Here is a 20,983-nt window from a genome sequence, read left to right on the forward strand (position 1 = left end):
GTTATGGAAGGTACAGCTATTCTGCTGCTCACACCACGGAAGCCACCTCTGCAATCCACAAACAGGCCTCTGCTTTAGAGAACCCAGGCTGTCCAGCATAGCTCCCTCATCCAAGGGGCTCAAAATGCAGCACAAGGACAAACAGATAAACCTGGGACTCCACAGATTACCTGGGAGTAAAACCTCCACGTGGCCCCAGGGCGCTTGAATTACTGTATTGGTACATCTCTTTCAGGGGAGCAGGCTCTGGGGAGGTGCCCGTGCAGAGATGGGGGTGCTTGTGGACCCAGGAGGCTTTCTGCCCTCTGTCTACCTAGAGGTCAGGTTCTCACACACAGCCTGAGAGCAGCTTCCTGCCACTGCAACATTTTAAAATACGCAAGCAGCTCAGGCTCAGAGACACGTTTGTGTTGTCAGATTCAGTCATCAAATAAAGAAAACACAGATGTCGAATTAGACAGCAGTAGCGGGAGCACGTGCAGGCGCAGAGGCAGTGAGAGCCTGGCAGGGCGTCCCGACTCTCCAGGGCTATGTCAGGTGGGAATGAGGCATCAGTGGAAAGGTGGGTCTCGTTCTTACTTCCAGGGACAGTGGCCTAACCCATACTCAGAGGACATCTCCACCTCGGTCTGCCACTTCCACCACAGGGGCATGATGGCTGAGTACTCAAGTTGGGGAATGGCTCTCAGGCAGGATGCTGGAACTGTGGGAGGGCTGGTTTTAAACGATATCCATGGCCATTAGGCACAAGGACAGGCTGACTATGATCCATATCAGCAAGAAGACAGCAGTAGACTTCAGGGTGTGATGCCAGAGTGCACACAAGTGTACCTATAGCTCCCTAACCTGCTTGTGCCAGGGAAAGAAAATCTCCATGGTAGACAAGGTGGCCAAGAGCTACCTCTACCTACAGACAAGCTGGCCATCTTAGGAACGTGGGTACAAGGTGGGAGGACCGCAGTCTCCAGTGTCAGGAGACCCGTATTTAAAATGATGAAGCAGAGCCAGGGGCTGGAGGCCCCCACTCTGAAACCAAGTGCTCAGGAGATCTGGAGGGGCAGAGACTGGGGCAACATAGCACCCATTGGCTCAAAGCAGTGCACAGTCAGGCAGCGGCATGGACAAGATTTCCTGAAGACGGGGGAAAATAAAGGCTGCCAGGTAAGAAGGAAGCACTGGAAGACAACAGGGCAGGTGACACGTGCGTAGAGAGTAATAGTTTGTCCACATCACATAATCCATGAATGCCAAACTCAGCCACCATCATTCTGTCTTTGTGGAGACCCGCATTCCCTCCAAACCCTGGCTTCTCTCGGGGCTTCTGTGGGTACTCAGGAGCCGGAGGCAGGAGACGGGTGCCCTGGAGAGCTGTGAAGACAGACGGTGACAACAGCACAGCGTGGCAGGCCAGGCACCATGCCAGCTGCACGCAGGAGAGCAAGGGACAGAAGCACATGCAGCACCACGCCGTGTACCTGCACCGTCACCTCTGGCCTCAGCTGGCCCCTCGGAGGCAGACACAGCCTGCCCCATCCTCAGAGTCCATGGCTTCTGTTGCACAAGCTCACAGCCACACCTGCTTCAAGGCCAGGCCCTTCCTTGCTTCCACCTGAGTGGAAAAAGGTCTGCAGCACCCCAAAGTGCCCTCAATGTGGTGGCTGACTCACCTTGAAGGGACAATGTTCCCTAACCCTTCAATCCTCAGCTGTCTCATCCGCAAAGCAGAAACATGGGGACACCCAGTCCGGCAGGTGAGGAGTACATGAGAAAAGGAATTTAAAATTGCACTTAGCACTGCAGGACACCCTGTCAGGACACTGACCCACTGACCCTAGACCAAGACTAGCATCCCCTGTATCCAAGACCACCACAGCCTCTGGTCAGAGTCATAGGTGAGGACTTGTCCCGAGTGTCAGCTGGGCACACCACCCAGATCTGTGGGCCACGCACCATGCCAGGGGACAAGGCCCAGCAGGTGTAGAAAACTACTCTGTGGCTCCCTTTCATTCTGATGAGGACCATGAATGAAGAGGAGTGCATGTGCACATGCGTAACGTGTCAGGTGTGCGTGTGTCATGGAGAGAGGACGGGGACAGTGTGGGGAAGGGCTCTCCGAGGAGGTAATGCTGAACAGGGGCCTAACTGGCATGAGTTAGACGTGTGCAGACGACATCATCTGTTTCTGCATCATCAAATGGCATTTTCTCAAAACTCAAGCTCCAACTGTGAACTGCTGTATCACAAGCATTCACTTTTATATGACCCTCAAATATCTTCTACCTTACAAAAATTTCCACAGTCACAGCTAAAGTTGGGTTGGCTACCAAATAACTTTGCTCTAAAATTCCTGAAGACCTAGCAGGAAGCTCTGGCTGGGCCAGCACTCCACATGAGCTTGCTGACCGAGGCACACACACAATTCAGTGACATGCGAATGAGGAGCCTCCGCTCTGAACCCTTCTCAATCACGAAGACAAATCTCTAAGCCCTGCCCCTGAGCCCTGAACCCCAGGCCTGACCCACCCACCCCAAGCCAAGGTCCGTCAAGGATGCGTGGATGCTACAGGGGACACTGCAGAGGCCAGCTGGGGAAAGCCGAGCCCTCCTGATTGGCATGATGGGGACACAGCAGGTAGGAGACGGCTGTGCAACAGAAACCATGTACTTGCAGGGACCAGGAACTCATGTCCTGCAAAGCATCCCCAAATTTGAGCCAGTCCCAAAGGAAAAATTGCCCTAGACACTTACCCACTCCAGAAACCCCACCTCCCTCTCCTTGGCCAGGTCTTAGGGAAGCCCCACCCAAGGCCAGTTCCCAGAATCAAAGCATTCCCCGGAGGGCCCTCAGAAGTCCTGCTGGACACCCAGAGCCGAGGGAGCCAGTCCAGGAGGCCAGAGGTGAGTGGCTGCAGCCACATCCAACCACACGCCCAGAGGGCAGTGGGCTGGAATCCCAGAAACCAGAGGGCAGGAGAGGAGCAGAGCAAGCAAAGCAAGGACCTTCAAGAACCATTCAGAGTCGTGAAACCAACCGTTTCCTACATGTGATGTTTTCATGGATGGATATTTGCATATTATTTACAAATTGGGGAGGTTTGAGCAGCAGGTGCGCAACATACAGACGGAGACATGGGTTTTCGCATTGTATGTTGGTTGGATGGCGTGAGTCAGCAGGTAGGTTAAGGAAAATCAAGAACAAAAACAGAAAACAAAAGAGAAAATGAGTCATCAACACAAGCAAAAACTCAAACTCTGATTATTTAACTAGAAAATTTTAGGATCTTGGTAAACTGCATATTTTTCTTAAAATATATCAGATCAAAACATGTTTTTGAAATCTGTAGGTTATGCAAACAAGGCAGCATTTGCATTCTTGTTTGTAATGCAAATCCAAAGATGACTCACAGACACTTATTTTTTTATTTCCAGGCAAAGAAATCAATGTCAGTTTCATGCTTGCTTGGAGCTGTCTCTCTGGGTGCCCTTGCTAAAACTCTATTTTGATTTTTAAGTTAGGAATGGGAACTGACACTCATATTTTTGCCTAAGAAAAAAAAGTGCATTCACAAAGTAAACATATGAAGTGGCTCCGAATGGAAAACAAACACACAAACAAAACACAGCACCACCAGTCCACATGATGGCTTTCCCTTCATCTTTTCTCCTCCAGGCAGAGGAGCAGACGACCTAGGCTCCGGGAGTGAGGGTGGCCAGGGGACAGCCGAGCTTTCAAACCAGCAGCTCTCAGGCCCCCCACCTGCTGGGTGTCCAAGGTTGGCAGGAGCTGCCAAGGCGGCCTTGCTTCAGGGTCTGATGTGACTACGACAGCCCCGGCCTCGACTGTCGACTTGTAGCTGAGGGACTGAGTGTGGGTTACTCTGGCTGCCTGCATTGCAGCAGACATCTGCCTTGTATCAAGGCCTCTGGCCTATACCGGGGCCTCTTTGGGGTGTGAGGAGGTTTTCCTAGAACCCAGCTGGGCACTGGTGCTCTCTGCACGTCTGATGTCAGCCAGGCGCACTCCACTTTGTGCCCTCTCAGCAGTCAGCAGTCACTGCCCCTCCTGGAAAGGAGGCTCACACACGCAGAACCCCCCTGCCCCAGCTGTGTCCTTGCAGCTGGGAGCTCAGTGTTAAGATCACTTTATTTGATGAGTGAAGATTTCTGTTTCCAAGGAGGAGGCCCTCAGGAATCAGCAATGCAGCCCACCTGTGCCCCTTGGAAAGGGCACTGGAACTAACTGCTTCTGGGTGAGACACACACGGAGGAGGCAATCACCGGGAAACGCAACACCGGGGCTGGCGGAACAAAACTTTTCTGATTTTTCTGATTAAATGTCAGGTTTCAGCTTATTTGCTTGGATTACTCAGATCATTAACTTTTAAAAATCATAAAGCGTATCATATAAAAGATTATGCACCAATATTTTAAAGATAAGTAAAACCAAATATCTACATATTTATCACCCAGTTTTAGGCATGGAACATCGCCATTGCTTCTGAAGCCTTTCCTGGGTCTCCCTCCCTCCTCTGAAGATCCAGCAACTACCCTTCCTTCTTGTTAATCACGGCTTGTTTTTCAGCTGTACCATAAACTCTGAAAATGCATTGTATGTTTGCCTGTTCCTAGCCTTTGTGGCGGGATCAGGCCGCTCGCAGGCTTCTTTGACTTGCACAGACCTGTGCTCTGACACCAAACTGTTTCTGAAAAGCATCCACATCGATGTCACTGGAAGGGGGTGCACACACAGAAACCCCCTCAAAGCTGTATTTGCAGTGGGGAACTCAATTTCATGTCATTTACATATTTTCACTGCTATGTGGCCCTTCACATTAACAGACCCTAACAACTGGCACATTCTGTTACTGATGGGCACTCAGATGCCTCTGTGTTTGGTCAGCAGAACACTTGTGCCAGGAACACGTGTGAAAATGCCTCTGGGAGTCATCTGCACAGAACTCTCTGGGACACATGCCTAGGAGTACAGTTGCTGAGTTGCGTGCACACGTCCAACTTTCGGGGTGCTGCAGGGCCCTCCCAGAGAGACTGTGGCAGCTGGCATGCCCATCAGCAGTGCCAGAGTTACGTTTTTTTTTTTTTTTTTTTAAACAGAGTCTTACTCGGTCACCCAGGCTGGAGTGCAGTGGTGCAATCTTGTCTCCCTGTGACCTCCGCCTCCTGGTTTCAAGCGATTCTCATGCCTCAGCCTCCCAAGTAGCTAGAATTACAGGCGTGCACCTGGCTAATTTTTGTATTTTTAGTAGAGATGGAGCTTCGCCATGTTGACCAGGCTGGTCTCAAACTTCTGACCTCAGGTGATCTGCCCACCTCAGCCTCCCAAAGTGCTGGGATTACAGGCATGAGCCACTGCGCCCGACCTTCTATTCTTTTAAAATATTTTAATGCCAACATTACACTAGTCTAATTAGAGAATTTTCACTCTTTTTCTATTCTCTAGAAAAATGTTTAAGAGGAGAATGATCTTTCCTTATACTTTAGGTAGAAACCTAATGTATACAACCACTAGAATCTGATGTTTTCTTTGTAGAAAGATTATTGATTCAACTTCTTTTAATGCTTTAATAAAGAACCATTCATGGTTTTTCTCTATTCTTTTGTCAGATTTGGTCATTTATATTTTCACAGTAATATATCCGCTTACTCAGGTTTTCAAATGTACCAGCATAAGCTGTTCACAATATTCTACTGATGTTACACTCTCCTGTACCCACCGTCATGACTCTTTCCCCTGCCGTACATCACGTATCTTACCTTCTTATTTTTCTTTGATTAATCTTGCCAGAGGTGTGTCAACTTTTAAAGTCCTTAAAGAACTGAGTTTAGACTTTATTGATTCTCTCTGGTCTTTGTTTTCTACTTTATTAATTTCTATTCTTACATTTTTCTTCTACTTTATTGAGCTTATTCTGTTGCTATTTTTCTAGCTTTTTAAGTTAGATGCTAAACTCATTAATTTTTACATTTTTTTCTTTTTCTAATATAAACATTTAAGGCTGTGAATTTCTTTCCCAATACTGTTTCAGCTGTTATCTCATGAGTTTTAATAAACAGTATTTTCATTGTTTTTCTGTTATTTATATTTTCTAATTTCCATCATTATTTCATTCATTTACCCATAACTTATTCGGAAGTTTCTTTCCTTAAAAGCGTAAGAGGGGCCAGGCACGGTGGCTCACGCCTGTAATCCCAGAACTTTGGGAGGCCAAGGCGGGCAGATCACGAGGTCGGGGTGAATCAAGACCAGCCTGACCAAATGGTGAAACCCCGTCTCTACTGAAAATAACAAAAATTAGCCAGGCATGGTGGCGTGTGCCTGTAGTCTCAGCTACTCAGGAGGCTGAGGGGGGAGAATCGCTTGAACCCAGGGGGCAGAAGTTGCAGTGAGCCAAGATTGCGCCACTGCACTCCAGCCTGGGTGACAGAGCAAGACTCTGTCTCAAAAAATAAAAACCAAAGAAGTACAGAAGGTAGTGTTAGTGTTTCAGCCACACATGCCCTCTGATCGCTTTGCCTCTGTCCATACCGGCTCCCAATGCGCTTTCACACACAGCAGCAGCACTTGCCTCTCCTCCCTCTGTCTCTCTCCTCCTGCCTCCCCACCTCTCTCTCTCCTCTCTCTGTCTTGTTTTTTAAGAGATAGGGTTTTGCTCTGCTGCCCAGACTGGAGTGCAGTGGTACCATCATAGCTCGCTGCAGCCTCGAACTCCTGGGCTCAAGGCTCGAGATCCTGCCTCAGCCTCCCAACGTCGTGGGAGTACAGGTGTACCCAGTCCACTTGGGTCTCTTGATGCAAGGACTCCCATAGGCTGCTAGAACCTGCTTTGCAGGTGGAGGACAGGCTGCACTCTCCTGCCCCTCACTGGGACAACTCTGACGGGGCAGCCACACTAACCTCAGAGCTCCCCTGCAGGAAGGAGCCCAAATTACACGGAATTGCTCGAAACTGGCTCTCTTCCTTATCCAACAGCCCCCCTCCTCACCAACCACTTCTGGAAACACTTCCAAATAAATCACATTTGGATCACAGGTTCTGATCCAAAGACAGGTGGCACCAGAGGTGGTTCCTTGGAAGGCAACTCTGAGGATGGAGCCCTTGGGGAGTGGCTCACTGGCCAGATTCTCCTGTTGTTGGAAAGTAAGGTGACAGTAACTCTTGGTGTGCATTAAAACTGCCGAAGCATTCATCTTGGGCAAATCTGTAAAGGGCTGAAAGGGGTGCAATAATGATACCACAAGATATCATTAGTATCCACAGGCCATCAGGAATGGGCACTGTAAGGACGGTGGGGCTGGAGAACTGTGGCTAAGAGCCATCAATTACTCTGGGGGAAAAAATAGTTACAGTGTAAGTTGTCAATTAGCAACTCCAAGTATAACACAAATGTGGTCTGTGCTGCGGACTGTGCTGACCAGCCTGGGACTCGAGAGAGGACCAGGGCTCACAAGTCTCTCATGCTCCAACATCAACACCCGGAGAGGGAGGGCAGGCCCTGACACAAACAGCAGGAACACCAGTGTGGGCATACCCCAAACACGGAGCTCTAGGATGCCCTGGGCCTGACTGAGCCTGCAGGAGTGGCCCCTACCCCTGCTGGAGGACCTCACTTTGTCTTGCCTGAATACCTGCAGGGGTCTCAGCTGAGGTGGATGCTTTCCACAACAGTATTCACCCGCCCCAAGATCCACCTCACTTCCCATGCCAGCCACTAGACCCATAACCTGAGTTTTCATACAGCCTGACCGGGGGAGCAGTGGTTCGGCTGAGTGAGAAAAAAGGCTGCTCAGTGAAGGGCTGTGTGATGTAACAGGTATGTGCAGCAGGACCAAGGCGGGAGGGACTGGACGAGGACGGCTGGAAGACAAGCCAAATAAAAGCTATTTTTAATATAGGGGAGCTTTCTCCCATGACTCAAGATCCAAGTCCCTGGCAAGGGCACCTGAAGCAGGTGCTAACAGGCTGCTGGGAGGACTCCCAGGAGCTTGGAAAAACTGATGGCCCACATTAAATGAGGTGGGGGTGCCAGAACTGCCTTGGCAGACGCTGGGAACAGGACCAACAAGCTCAGAGTGGTAGGCATGCTAGAAAGAGCCTACCGTGTAAGATCCAAGAGCCCACGAGCCAACCAGCTTCTCAGAGGCAGCAGCACCACAAGCGTTTTTGGAGGAGGGCACTGGCATCACTCACAAGGTCACTGGTGGCCACCTTCTGCAGACCAGGGTTGATGGGAGGAGATACTGCCAAGGAACAGGGATTCCTTCGGGAAGACAGGGCTCCGGAGTTGCAGAGGCCCCACGGCAGCACGCAATCACACGACGCTGGCTCCCTTCCAAGGCTGGTTGCCTGGAACCACCTCAATGGGCAGCGAGGCCTCCCTGGAAACCAAGAGCCCTGACCTGCAAAGGTCCACAGTGGCAGCTAATCGACCATGGCATTCCTAGAGGCAGGGCAGAGGGGCAGTGCCAACAAGAATGCTGCTTGAGATGAACATATGTACATACAGAATTCAAAAGAAGTGAGCAGAAGGCTGATGTCAGCCACCTCGGTGGACAAACACACTGCCTTCCCAGCCTCTCAACCAGTTTTCAGATCCAGGGTCCATAGCTTAGAGGAGAGTCTGGGCCCCCTTGCAGAGGAATCCCGCAACACGAAGGAGTCTATGCAGCAGTCATTTCTCTGCCCCTCCTCAAGGAGCTCTTGCTCATTTACTTGAGAAATTGTACACTGGAGAAAGAAGACTCCCCTGAATGATTTTGTTTTGTTTTTCTGAAATGGAGTTTGGCTCTTGTCGCCCAGGCTGGAGTGCAACGGCACCATCTTGACTCACTGCAACCTAAACCTCCCAGGTTCAAGTGATTCTCCTGCCTCAGCCTCTCGAGTAGCTGAGATTACAGGCATGCACCACCACACCCGGCTAATTTTGTATTTTTAGTAGACACAGGGTTTCTCCATGTTGATCAGGCTGCTCTCAAACTCCTGACCTCAGGTGATCCGCCTGCCTCAGCCTCCCAAAGTGCTGGGATTACAGGTGTAAGCCACCACGCCCGGCCTCCCTGGATGTTTTGAAGGCTATTGGATATAAGGTCCAAGACAACATTGACACCAAGGAACTAAAATGAGATTGTGGTTCCATGTCAGAGTGTGTGCATGCAGAGGCCAGGTCGCCAACGAATCCCTGGTCCAGGCCCGTCTCTCAGAGGTCTTGTGTGCCCACAGACATGGCTAGTGTTCATCTGCCTAGTCCTCACTTACTGGCAGAACCTATCACACTGGGTCCTCAACATGTGAATTAGACATAACAACAGAAAAGTCCTCAACACTAATACCCCCTAGTCAAAATAGTAAATTATAACATTGCATCCAGTATGGAATGGAGAAGTTAGTGCCACCTCAAAGAATCAGAAGATGAAAGGGTGGTCTACACCTCATTCCCATTTAATTCATCAGTACAGACTGTGCAAGAAAGCTGGATCACAGTGGATGACAGTGCACTACTGCCCAAATAAGCCAAGCTCAGTACCCACTGCTGTGGGAGATTTGGTTTCTTTAATAGAATAGATTGACTCAGTTTCTGGGACTTGGCACACAGATGCCAATCTGGTGAGCACCCTCTTTTTAGCAGTCACTGCTAAGCAGGGTCAGAAGCGGTTTGCATTCATGGCAGACATTCATGGTCTGACCCTATGTCACAATGTGGTCCAAAGGGACTCCTAATCATTTGGAATCCTTTCTTATTTTTATTTTTTAGAGACAGGGACTCACTTTGCGGCCCAGGCTGGAGTACAGTGGTGTGATCATAGTTCACTGCAGCCTTGACTTCCTGGGCTCAATCAATCCTCCTGCCTTGGCCTCCTGAGTAGCTGGGACTACAGGTGCGTAACACCATGCCTGGCTAATTGTTTAAATTTTTTGCAGAGACAGGGTCTTGCCATCTTGCGTAGGCTGGTCTTCAACTCCAGGGCTCAAGCGATCTTCCTGCCTTGGCCTCCCAAAGCCCCGAGATTACAGGTGTGGGCCACTGTGCCTGGCTAAGACATTCTTCAGAATACCACACTGGTCCACCACATCCATGTTATGCCACTCAGATCAGATGCCCTGACGCACTTCAGAGCACAGGTGATAAATCATATAAGGATTCACGGACCTTCCATGTCAGTGAAGTTTTTAGGTGTCCAGTGGTCTGGGCTATGCCAAGACAAGGACTCCAAGGACAAGGAAAGGCAAACCCACACCTGGGTTGTGCGTGGATCCCAGCTGAGACAGATCACTGCCCTTTCCAGAAGGTGTTCTAGCATCATCAACTTACCACTAGGTGGCTGGTTATACTCCAAGGTAAGAGACAAGTTATAACTGCTGCTCGCACTTCTACTGCGAGTAGGCTGCTTCGGGTTTTGGAGATGGCATAGACCACTTAGGAAATTCTGCTGTGACTCAAAACGCTGCCAAGTTTGAGAGGCTTCAGACCACAAGTGGGGTCTCTAACAGACCCATGCTATGATAGCAGTGGCCCTGCCACTTGGGCCACAAAACCCCACAGCCCCCAGGGTCCTTGATGTTTATGTGGTACAAAAGGACACTGGGTAAAGTCTCAGGAAAGCCTTCACAGAGAAGTCAGTGCAGACACCTAGCATATGGGAGCAGGCCATGCCATCTACAGAACAGAGGCATAATGAGAGGGGCCAAACTAGCTCCTGGCCCTGGTGGCAGCTGTGTGTGTCACCACGAGATATTGCCATCTCTGACACCAAAACGTCTACGCATAGTGATGCGCTGTCAGACCCACCACAGGCCCAGTGAACAAGGGAAGGGGTACCTCTATGACTGAATCCAAGCATGTCTAGAGGGCACAGCGCACAACATGTAGCCCAATCCCCCATGACATACACGTCTGTTGACCAATGACATCCTCAGCTCACTCCCGCCATCACTTCATGAGGACTCACTACCACTTGGGGGAAATGCAGACCTGGTTTGTGGATGCATTTCCTGGTGTACTGGTGCAGGCCTCACTACAGCCTCAAACGGGAACAGCCTGAAAGACAGTGGTGGGGCAGAGCCCTGGGCAGGGTACCTGCTCAGCTCTGACGTGGGGGAACACAAGTTACCTGTACTGAGGATAACAGGGTCCTAGGCAGGCACAAACGGCTGGTCCAGACCCTGGAGGGAATAAGGTCAGGGGAGAGGCAGACAGATGGGCCTTGGGAACAGGCATGGGGCAGAGGCCTCTGTTTTGCAAACAAATGCTCACCATGGGGCACTAAAAAGGAAGCACTGGGATAAGTCGACCAACTTGTCGGCCAGCCTCTGTCCTCACCAGTCCCACTGTCCACACAGCAGACTTATGGATAGGATGACCACCATGGCCAAGAGCCTCTCAGCAGCATGATCCAGCCACAACCACCGACAATCATCTACCGGGTACGCGCGGGCAGCAACACTGGGCTCCCACTTGGCGCCATCCTTGTGGTTGTCAGCCAGCCACCTAATGGTGATGATGATACCAGGCACCTTCTCCTGGAAAGGGCAGTGATCTGTCTCAGCCGGGACCCACTCACATCCCAGGTGTGGCTCTGCCTTTCTTTGTGCAGTACCATGCCAGCACTAGCATCTCAGGGCTGGTACCAGAGATTTACCCACACAGGATTCTATATAACATCAGCTCGGAGCACACACAGGGGATGCATGTGAGCCAGGCGACCATGGGGTCCACTGGATCATCTAACACAACACCACTCAGGAGGTGCTGCCCTGACCCTAAAGGCACAGATAAAATGCCGGCTTAGTGATATATCTCATGGGGTTCGGGTGCCATATTTCAAGATGAACCAATGGCCAATCGATGGTACTGGGTGCCCAATCAGTAAAATACATGGATCAAAGAAATGGCAAAAGGAGAAGCGGCCCCACTCGCCATTGCCCCAGAAACCCTGCATGAACTTTGTGCTCATCCTCCCCAATTTTAGGTCTGACGAATCTAGAGGCCCTGGTTCAAAGGGGTGGAGAAGGCTTCTACTACACAACACCAAAAGCCACGGTGGCCACCCGGTCACTGGGGCTGCTCATGCCAGAGGGCCAGCAGGCATCACAGAGAGTTGACGTGCGGGCCGGATCACCTGACCCTGATTATTGTGAAGGGCAGAGCTGCCACTGCATAATTCTTCACTGGGCCCTTCTACGTGCTCCTATGACCAGTCTTAACCGTGACTGCATTGCTACAGCAGCCAGGGTTGGACAAAGGAATGGCAACAAGTAGGGGCTTGGGATGCACAGGGCAGAGGGTCTGAGCCAGGAGCCAGTGCAGCAGAGGGCTGGCCATAGGTCAGGGCTCTACAAAGGGTGGTGGGGGAATGAGATGATGAACATCAGCTCTGCTCGGACCAGCACAGCAGAGGGAGCTCTGCTTTACCTTCCAGAGACGATGACCAGCACCGTCCTAAAGAATGAGCACAGTGAACCCAATGTAAAGTGTGGGCAGAGCTGAATGCCACCAGTAAAGAGCCTGGAGCTCCAGCAGGTCCTCCTGTGATGGTGTCCGACATCCTTCAGCCCCAACAGCTTGGGCGGCAGAGCCTGCTTCATGGCACTCATGCTTCACTTTCGGGGAACCAGAAGCATCTGAGAATGGACACCCCAAATGCAGCCCTCAGCCTAATGCCATCCTGAGGCATTAGGCTCCCTTTCTCTGCAGGGATAGCCCTGAGGTGCAACCTACGCTGTTGCCAGAAGTCCCTTGGGAGACGACCCAAACTGACCCACCAGGACTTGGCTTGGGATGCAGCATTTCTGGTCCTTCTCTTTCCACCCATTTCCCATGCCCCTCTACTGGTTTCTACTGGGAACACTACTTAAGAAATGACTTTCACATGAGTGCTTGTTTCAGCGTCTGCTTCTAGAGAATTCAACCTAAGACCAAACAAACGAGATTTTCTGCCATTTGTTTCCAGTGTAACACACTGTACTCAAAGAATGTTGTTTATGATTCAGATGCTTTGAAATTAATTGAGACAAGTTTATGTCCCAGCACTGGTCAATTTTAAGACACAATCCACCACATACGTTTGATAAGAATGAGTTATTTCCGGATATATAGATACATACACACACACACACACACACATACAGAGAGAGAGAGAGAGAGAGAGAGAGAGAGAGAGAGAGAGACGGGGGCAATATTTTAAAATACAAATCCCTACTTGCTTCAGTTTACACACTTTGGGTACCATGTTGTTAGATACGTATTAGACACATACAAATTGAAGATTCGCATCCTCTTGGTTAGTTGCTACCATGGCGCTCCAGGTAACTCTCAGGCCAGCAGCTCAAAAGATCTTTGAGAACCATTTTCTTATTCAACAAAGAACATTTGCTGAGACAAAACCCAATCCCTAAACTCCACCTCCGGAGGGAAGCCTCCATGTGTTCAGGGTATCCTGGAGAACCCAGAAGGCGGCTAACACAGGGCCTGGAGATGCACTGAGGGGCACCCTCCAGAAGGAACCACCTGGGGGCCCTGAAGTGGGGACACAAATGCTACTTACCGCAATCTCTGTTACTAAAATATCAGTAATACTTCCCAACACAGTGACAAAGTCAAAGACATTCCAGGCATCTCTGAAATAGTTCTAGAGAAAAAGAAGAGCAGTTAGTGCCAGTGGCTGATGAGGGCTCTGTCGGCAAAGAGGGGTAGGTGGTGGCCCCGATCAAGAATAGACAGTAAGCACAGGGCAGATGGGCCACCCCAGGGGGCACAGCACGAGGCCAGAACAAAGCAGATGTCGAAGCCAGGGACACAGATTCCTCTGGGCCCGGGCAGAGGCAGAACTAAGAGCCATGTGTCCAAAGAGTAACAACCCAACCCTGCCTGCCTCCTAGGACCTAGGCTGGGGGCACAGCTTATGCAGCTAAGAGTGTCAGAGCAGCCCTTCCCCAGGGCCCTGTAGTGTCACATGTACTCTGGGTTCTCGGGGAATTCCCAGCTCCAAATTGTGAGTCCCCAAAGGTCACCCAACAGATGGGGAGCCAGAATGCAGGCTGTCAAAAGGCAAAGGGGGGACCAAAGCACATACCAGCACCCCAAAGGCGATGATCTTCAGCACGCACTCCATGGAGAACATGGATGTGAACACAATGTTCAGGCATTTCAACATCAGCTCATACTCATAAGGTGCATCGTAGAACTGCCCGGGGAATAGGCGCTGTTGGCCATGGGTTTGGCAGCCCCAAGACACCCCACCTTGGACCACTATGGCCAAGCAAAGGGGGCAGACAGAACTCCACCCCTGCCTCGGCCTGGAACACCCCTTCCTCCTCTCCGAGTCCTCCCAGAACCTCCCCACTGTCCCAGCCCATAGGCCACAAAGGGAAACAGGATTCTACAGGTATCCCGCGCCGGCCAAGAGGCAAGGCCATCAGCGCTTTGGCTCATGCAGGAAGGAAGAAGGCCTCAGGCTCAGATCCTAATCCCTAGCAGCGCCAGCTGCCCCTCTGTGCTGAGCCACACACACCTTCATCATCAGCACCACTGTGTTGAGAGCTATCATGGCCATGATGAAGTATTCAAAGGGCGGGGAGACCACAAATGTCCACGTCTTGTACTGGAACGACTGCCTGTTCTGGGGCATGTACCGTGTCAGGGGTTTGGCGCTGATGGCGAAGTCAATGCAGGCCCTCTGTAAGGGAGAAAGGAGCGCAGAGACTCACAGGCGGAAAATCTACCTACGGCATCGACTGCACCCAGCCGCATCTCACAAGCCCTCACAGGGAGCCCTGATGAGAAGGCAGACAGAGGCATCCCAGGCCTTCTCCAAGCAGGCCTCAACCGACCAAATGTGTTCTCTCTGCAGGAGAAAGGAGGCCCTGCCCCTGTGCTGGAAACAGTGGCAGCCGAAGCTGACCAGCCATGAGTGATGTGTGCACACAAGGAAAGCCTGACGGTGCTGCCCACACTGTCCACCGTGAGACGCCACAGAGCGTCCACCTACCTCGTTCTTCTCCAGGCTGCATTCAGACATCACCTTGTCCCCCTGCTCCTGGAAGGTGATGATGATCAAGGCCACAAAGATGTTGACGAAGAAGAAGGGAAAGACCACAAAGTAGACCACGTAGAAGATGGACAGCTCCATGCGGTACCCAGGGCTCGGCCCCTGCTCCTCATAGGTGGCGTCCACGGAGTGTTTCAGCACCCTGGGCCCAGAGGACAGCAAGCATCAGGGGAACCCCCAAAGGAGACAGCCCTGAGAACTCAAGACCTGCACCACAAGGATGGGTCTGCTTCCACGCCTGAGCCCAGGGATGGAGGGAGCAGGGAGGCCAAGCTCAGGAGCTGCCTGCCCCAGCCACGGTGAGCAGAATGAGCACTCACATGGGCCAGCCTTCTCCCGTGGACACTGTGAACAGCGTCAGCAGAGCCCAGAGCACATTGTCGTAGTGAAAGTCGTATTTCTTCCACTGCCTGGGCTGAGCTTCCACTTCCTCCTTCTCATAATCCAAATACTGACCCCTGGGAATGAGAACATGGAAGGTTAGAGGGTAAAGACAGAAGATCCAAATAAACCCACCTATCAGCCGACACTGAAGAGGGTGTTGAAACCATTCCATGGGGAAAGAATGGCCTCTCCAACAGATTGTGCTGGAACAGCTGGATGTCCACATGCAGAAGAATGAGTGTGGACCCTACTTTATTCCACAGACAAAAATTAGCTCATGATGGATTCAAGACCTAAGTGTAAGGAGCTAAAACTACAAAACTCTTAGAGGAAAATGGGCAAAACTGCATGACCTCAAATTTGGGAATGGATCCTTAGATATGACACCAAAATCATAAGCAACAAAATAAAAAATATACAGATAAATTAGGCTTTATCAAAATTTGAAACTTTTGTGCTTCTGAGGACATCAAGAAAGTAAAAAGACAAATCCACAGAATGGGAAAAAAATACGTATTTCATAATCATCTGTCTGATAAGGAAGTTGTATTTAGAATATGTAAATAACTATTCTAATTAATAAAAAAGACAAACAACCCAAAGAAAAAATGGGTAAAGGATCTGAATAGACATTCCTCCACAGAAGGTATACAAATGGCTATTAAGCACATGAAACATTGCTCAATGCCACTCATAATCAGAGAAAGACAAATCAAAAACACCACAAGACACCACTTCCTGCCCATGATGATGACTGTAATTTAAAAAACACCAAAACTAAAAAGATGAAAACCAACAAGTGTTGGCAAGGATATGGGGAATTCAGAATGCTCACACATGAATATACAATGCTTTAGCCACTTTGGAAACAGTCTGGCATTTCCTCAAACAGTAAAACACACCCAATCACCCACTAATTTCACTTCTAGGTACATATCCAAGAGAAACAAAAACAGACCCACACAAAAATGTAGATGTAAATGTGTACAACAGCATCATTCATAATAGCTACAAGGTAGAAACAACCCAAATGTTCATTAGCAGATGAAAGAATAAGGAAAATGTGGCACAGCACAGAACAGATATTCTGCCGTATCAGGGAACGAAGCTCTGACACAGGCCGCTGCGTGGACAAACCTGAAAACATCTTGCGAAAGAAGCCAGTCACAAAAGACCATGTGTTCTATCATTCGATTTACACAAAACGTCCAGAACAGGGAGATTTATAGAGATTAAAAACAGATTTGTACTTGGCTAGAGGTGGGGACAGGGACGTAAGGGATGATAGTTAAAAGGTATGCGTTTTTTTTCGTTTTTTTTGAGGTGCTGAAAATGTGTTCTAAAATTGACTCTGGTGATGGCTACGTGTACCTGTGAATATACTAAAAGCTACTTACTTGTCCACATTAAATGGACTGTTATGAACAAACTGTATAATGTGTAAGTTATATCTCAATAAAGCTGTTTTTACAAAAAGCCCATTATGCTGGGGTGAGAACAGCCTTTTCAAATAAACAATGCTGGGTGAATTGGATATCTACCTTCAGAAAACTTAACCCATACCTCACACAACACATAAAAATCAACTCCAAGTAAATTGCAGATCTTAATGTGAAAGGCAAAAATAACACTTTTCAGAGAAAGCATCCCTGGCCTTAAGATAGATTTCTTAAACAGGGTATGAAGAGTACTTAGCACAGAAGAATAAAAAAGATCAGCTGGACTATATTAAAATCAAGAACCGTGGTTGGGTGCAGTGGCTCACATCTGTAATCCCAGCACTCTGTGAAGCCGAGGCGGGAGAATTTCTTGAGCCCAGGAGTTTGAGACCAGCTTGGCAACATAGTAAGACCCCGTCTCTACAAAAACTTTTAAAAATTAGCAAAGTGTGGTGGCACGTGCCTGTAGTCATTCAGGCTACTTAGGAGGTTGAGGAGGGAGGATCACTTGGGCCTGAGTGTTCGAGGCTGTACTGAGCTGCAATAGCAGCTGCAATTCCAACCTGGGTGAGAGTGAGATCCTGTCTCAAAAAAAAAGTAAAATAAGAAACAACTCTGCTTTTCAAAAGACATCATTAAAAGAGTAGAAAACACCATGCAGAGGAGAAGACGACACCTACGATCTGTACGTCTGACAAAGGGTTCCTGTAAAGAACATTACACGGTACCTAGTAACCAACCGGAAAGAGGCAGGCAGCACACAGAGGACCACAGGCACACACTTCCAAAAAAGAACACCTCAGTGGCCAATCTCCCTAGGAAAGGGGGCTCGATCTCATTGATCAACACACCAGTGCAAATTAAACCATAGTGAATTACCACTACACCCAGAAAGGCAAGACAGAAAACACTAAGATGTAGGTAGGATGTGGGGCTCTCATCCACGCTAGAGAGAGCCTAATTTTACACCAGGGATGGCAGCATCTACTAAGGCTGAGCACACACACACCCAGGACCTGGCAATTCCACTCCTAGACAGATACACCTCCCCAAACTGCCACTGCTCCCTGGTGGACACATGCATGTGCAGCGTTCCCAGCTGCAAACAGCCAAGTTCCCAGCAGTCACACAGCACAGGAGGAAGCTGTGTGATATCCACACAAGAGGCAGCTGGGACGCTGCCGCACAGGCAGGAAGACACTGTGGGTACTGCCTTGCCCAGGGTCCACACAAGCAGTTACCCTGCTTTCCCCAGCTCTTCCCCAAGGGGCCCTCTCCTGTCTGCTCTGGAGACCAATTTGGGCACAGGAAGCTCTGAGGCCTCACGTGGATGGTGGCAGTGGCTCCAGCCATCAGGCAGCCCCTCTGACCTTCCAGCCCTGCCTAGATCTCTAGGGCTTAGAGAAGCCCTGCCCAGTGGGCACTGTGAGCTCCCTGGACATCTGTGTCCCTCAGAACATGCCTGGTTCCTGACCCTGCTGAGGAGGAAGTGCTGGGGGCCTCTGGTGTGGTGCTGGGGAGGGGATGCATTCCCATCTTCTGTGGTGACACTAGAGCTTCTCACGCAAGCCCCTACCCAACCTCAGGCAGAGTCTATGATGCTCTGCAGTGGAGTCTCCCAAGCCACATGATGAGCTCCACCTGGTCCCAAGGGAACTCCCGGTGTTCTCTGCATTGTGGGGTTGTGTCCCACCTTGCACTCTGCCTCAGTTTACCTGCAGTCCCTCTCCAGCTCCTTGGATTCATCTGTGCAGTAGAAAAACTTCCCTTTGAAGAGCTGTACCGCAATGACAGCAAATATGAACATGAAGAGCATGTAGACAATCAAGATGTTGAGGACATTCTTCAGGGAGTTCACCACACAGTCAAACACAGCCTGCAGGAGGAGGGGCAGAGCCAAGATGAGAGGGTGGAGTCATGGCAGGAGAGTGGGGCCAGGAGCGGAAGGGTTGGGTCATGGGGAGGGGTGGAGCCATGAGGAAAGGGGTGGAGCCTGGAGGGGTGGAGCCATAGGGCAAGGGCAGAGCCATGATGGGGGGTGGGGCCAAGATGGGAGGGTGGGGCCATAAGGAGATGGGTGGGGCCACAAGGAGATGGGTGGAGGCATGGTGAGAGGGCAGGGCCGTGAGGGGAGGAGTGGAGCCACGACAGGGGGTGGAGCCACAGGGAGGGGCTGGAAGCAGGAAACGATGTGGAGAGGGCCAGGAGAGAGGGGATCAGGCAGGGCAGGGGACCTACAGGATTAAAACCTGAGGACCACTGAGGCCCAGGTGGCCCCCAGCCATTCCAGGGCCCGGCAAGGCCCTCAGGCCCCTGACTGCAGGGAGGCTCCACCACCAGCTTCCTTGACACAGAAGACTGGTGCCGTGTCTCTCATGAGGGGAGGCATCTTGGCCCGGATGGAGGGGCAGGAGGTGCTAGGGGCAGTGGCTGGATGCCCAGGAGAGCCGGCCTCACAGGTCGGAGTTCAGCCACAGGAACAGGAATGACCAGGAGGGGCTGGGCCTGTGTAGAGTGGATGCAGCCAGGCTCTGCCCTGCATCAGGGAAGCAGTATGGGCAAACAGAATAGAGCAGTAGGGCTGTGGCTCAGCTCCAGGACAAGGACACATGTGCTCTGTTGTCCGAGGCCACCCTGTCATCAGCCACCAGCACCTGAGGCTTTCTTTCAGGTTCTTCCTGACCTGGAAGATCAGCATTCCCTGTGCACACGATGTTGCCCTCAGAGCTGGGGAGACACCATGTTGGCTGCTCTGATCTGGCTGTGACAGGAAGGCAGGGCCACAACCGTCTCCCAGAAAATGGCCCAGTGCACTACGGATGCCCACTGCAGAGGAGCACTTGGTGCCAGGGGAGGAGCCACTCCTCCCTGGAGCCAGAGGGCCTCCAACGCCTTCCCCAGCCACCTGCCAGCCCACTCCTTCACACACAGGGTCTAAGCAAACTTTCTTCTCTAAGTCTCACATTGCCTCAGGTCTCAATAGCTTGAATTTCCAGTAAAAGAACCTGCTGCATAAAGTTTTGGGGGATTAAGTGAGCTGAAGCACATGAAGCACTTTACACAGGGCCTAGCACAAGTTCACAATTACCAGGTCTCAGCATGGCCCTATGTGTTTAGGTTAATGCTCTGTCTTTATCCAGAAGCTCAGCCCATGCCCATCTCCCAGGGCCCCACTCAGCAGCCAGTGTCCCAAGCCCCAGACCTCCAGCATCTCCCTCCACCACCCTGTGCCTGTCCCGGGAGCCTTTCCCACAATGCGCCGCAGCTGCTGAAGAGAAACCCTGTGCCGCCTCATCCTGCTGGGCTGAGGAGGAGGGTTGTCACAGGACGCAGCTGGGAACAAGGTCTACTTGGGTAAAGGGGACTTACAGCTGAGTGAGCCCAACCCCCTCACACAGGGGTGTGATTTGAGCACACACGTGCATGCACACACATGTATGCACACACTCATGTACCGCATGCACACACACATATGCACACACTCACGTACCGCATGCACAATGTATGCACACACTCATTACCACAGGCACACACACATGCATGCACATGTATGCACACACTCGTACCACATGCATACACACATGTATACACACACTCATGTACCACATGCACACACACGTATGCACACACTCATGTACTGCATGCACACACATACACACACTCATGTACCACATGCACACACACGTATGCACACTCGCACCACATGCACACATGTATACACTCATGTACATGCACACACATGCATACACACACTCATGTACCACATGCACACACGCATGCACTCGTACTGCATGCACACACATGCACACACGTATGCACACTCACGTACCACATGCACACACACATGCACACACTCGTGTACTGCATGCACACACACGTATGCACGCACTCGTGCACCGCATGCGCGCACACACACATATGCATGCACATCCCTCAAGCCCCTACTCCAGGCTCCAACCTTGAGCTTGGGCAGCCGTTTGATGGTCTTGAGGGGCCGCAGGACACGAAGGACTCTCAGGGACTTGATGGTATTGATGTCTTTCCCTTTGGATCCTCTAGAAGGGAGAAGCCACAGATGCAGACAGGCAGGAGGCATGGGT

The 20,983-nt window shown here is 50.7% G+C and overlaps 1 protein-coding gene across 15 annotated transcripts in view; it reads right to left on the reverse strand.

The window, feature by feature from the left end:
* Positions 1 to 20,983, reverse strand: part of CACNA1B (calcium voltage-gated channel subunit alpha1 B) — a 237,163-nt gene that overhangs the window by 57,328 nt on the left and 158,852 nt on the right. For 9 of the 15 annotated variants that reach the window (XR_004263942.1, XM_032261876.1, XM_032261881.1 and 6 more), the window contains 8 exons: positions 20,842 to 20,938; positions 18,599 to 18,759; positions 15,381 to 15,518; positions 15,001 to 15,202; positions 14,524 to 14,688; positions 14,086 to 14,196; positions 13,558 to 13,641; positions 3,033 to 3,038 (listed from right to left, as the gene is read on the reverse strand). Coding sequence is in view for 14 of the 15 variants with exons in the window: in XM_032261876.1 (XP_032117767.1) it covers positions 3,033 to 3,038; positions 13,558 to 13,641; positions 14,086 to 14,196; positions 14,524 to 14,688; positions 15,001 to 15,202; positions 15,381 to 15,518; positions 18,599 to 18,759; positions 20,842 to 20,938 (964 nt within the window). In the remaining variant the exon portion in view is untranslated. The remainder of the gene's footprint in view (positions 1 to 3,032; positions 3,039 to 13,557; positions 13,642 to 14,085; positions 14,197 to 14,523; positions 14,689 to 15,000; positions 15,203 to 15,380; positions 15,519 to 18,598; positions 18,760 to 20,841; positions 20,939 to 20,983) is intronic. The other 6 variants (XM_032261879.1, XM_032261877.1, XM_032261885.1 and 3 more) reach the window with 1 other exon arrangement.

This window comes from Sapajus apella, unplaced genomic scaffold (assembly GCF_009761245.1).
Source record: "Sapajus apella isolate SASKATOON/1434 unplaced genomic scaffold, GSC_monkey_1.0 scaffold126, whole genome shotgun sequence".
Taxonomy (NCBI): Eukaryota; Metazoa; Chordata; class Mammalia; order Primates; family Cebidae; genus Sapajus; species Sapajus apella.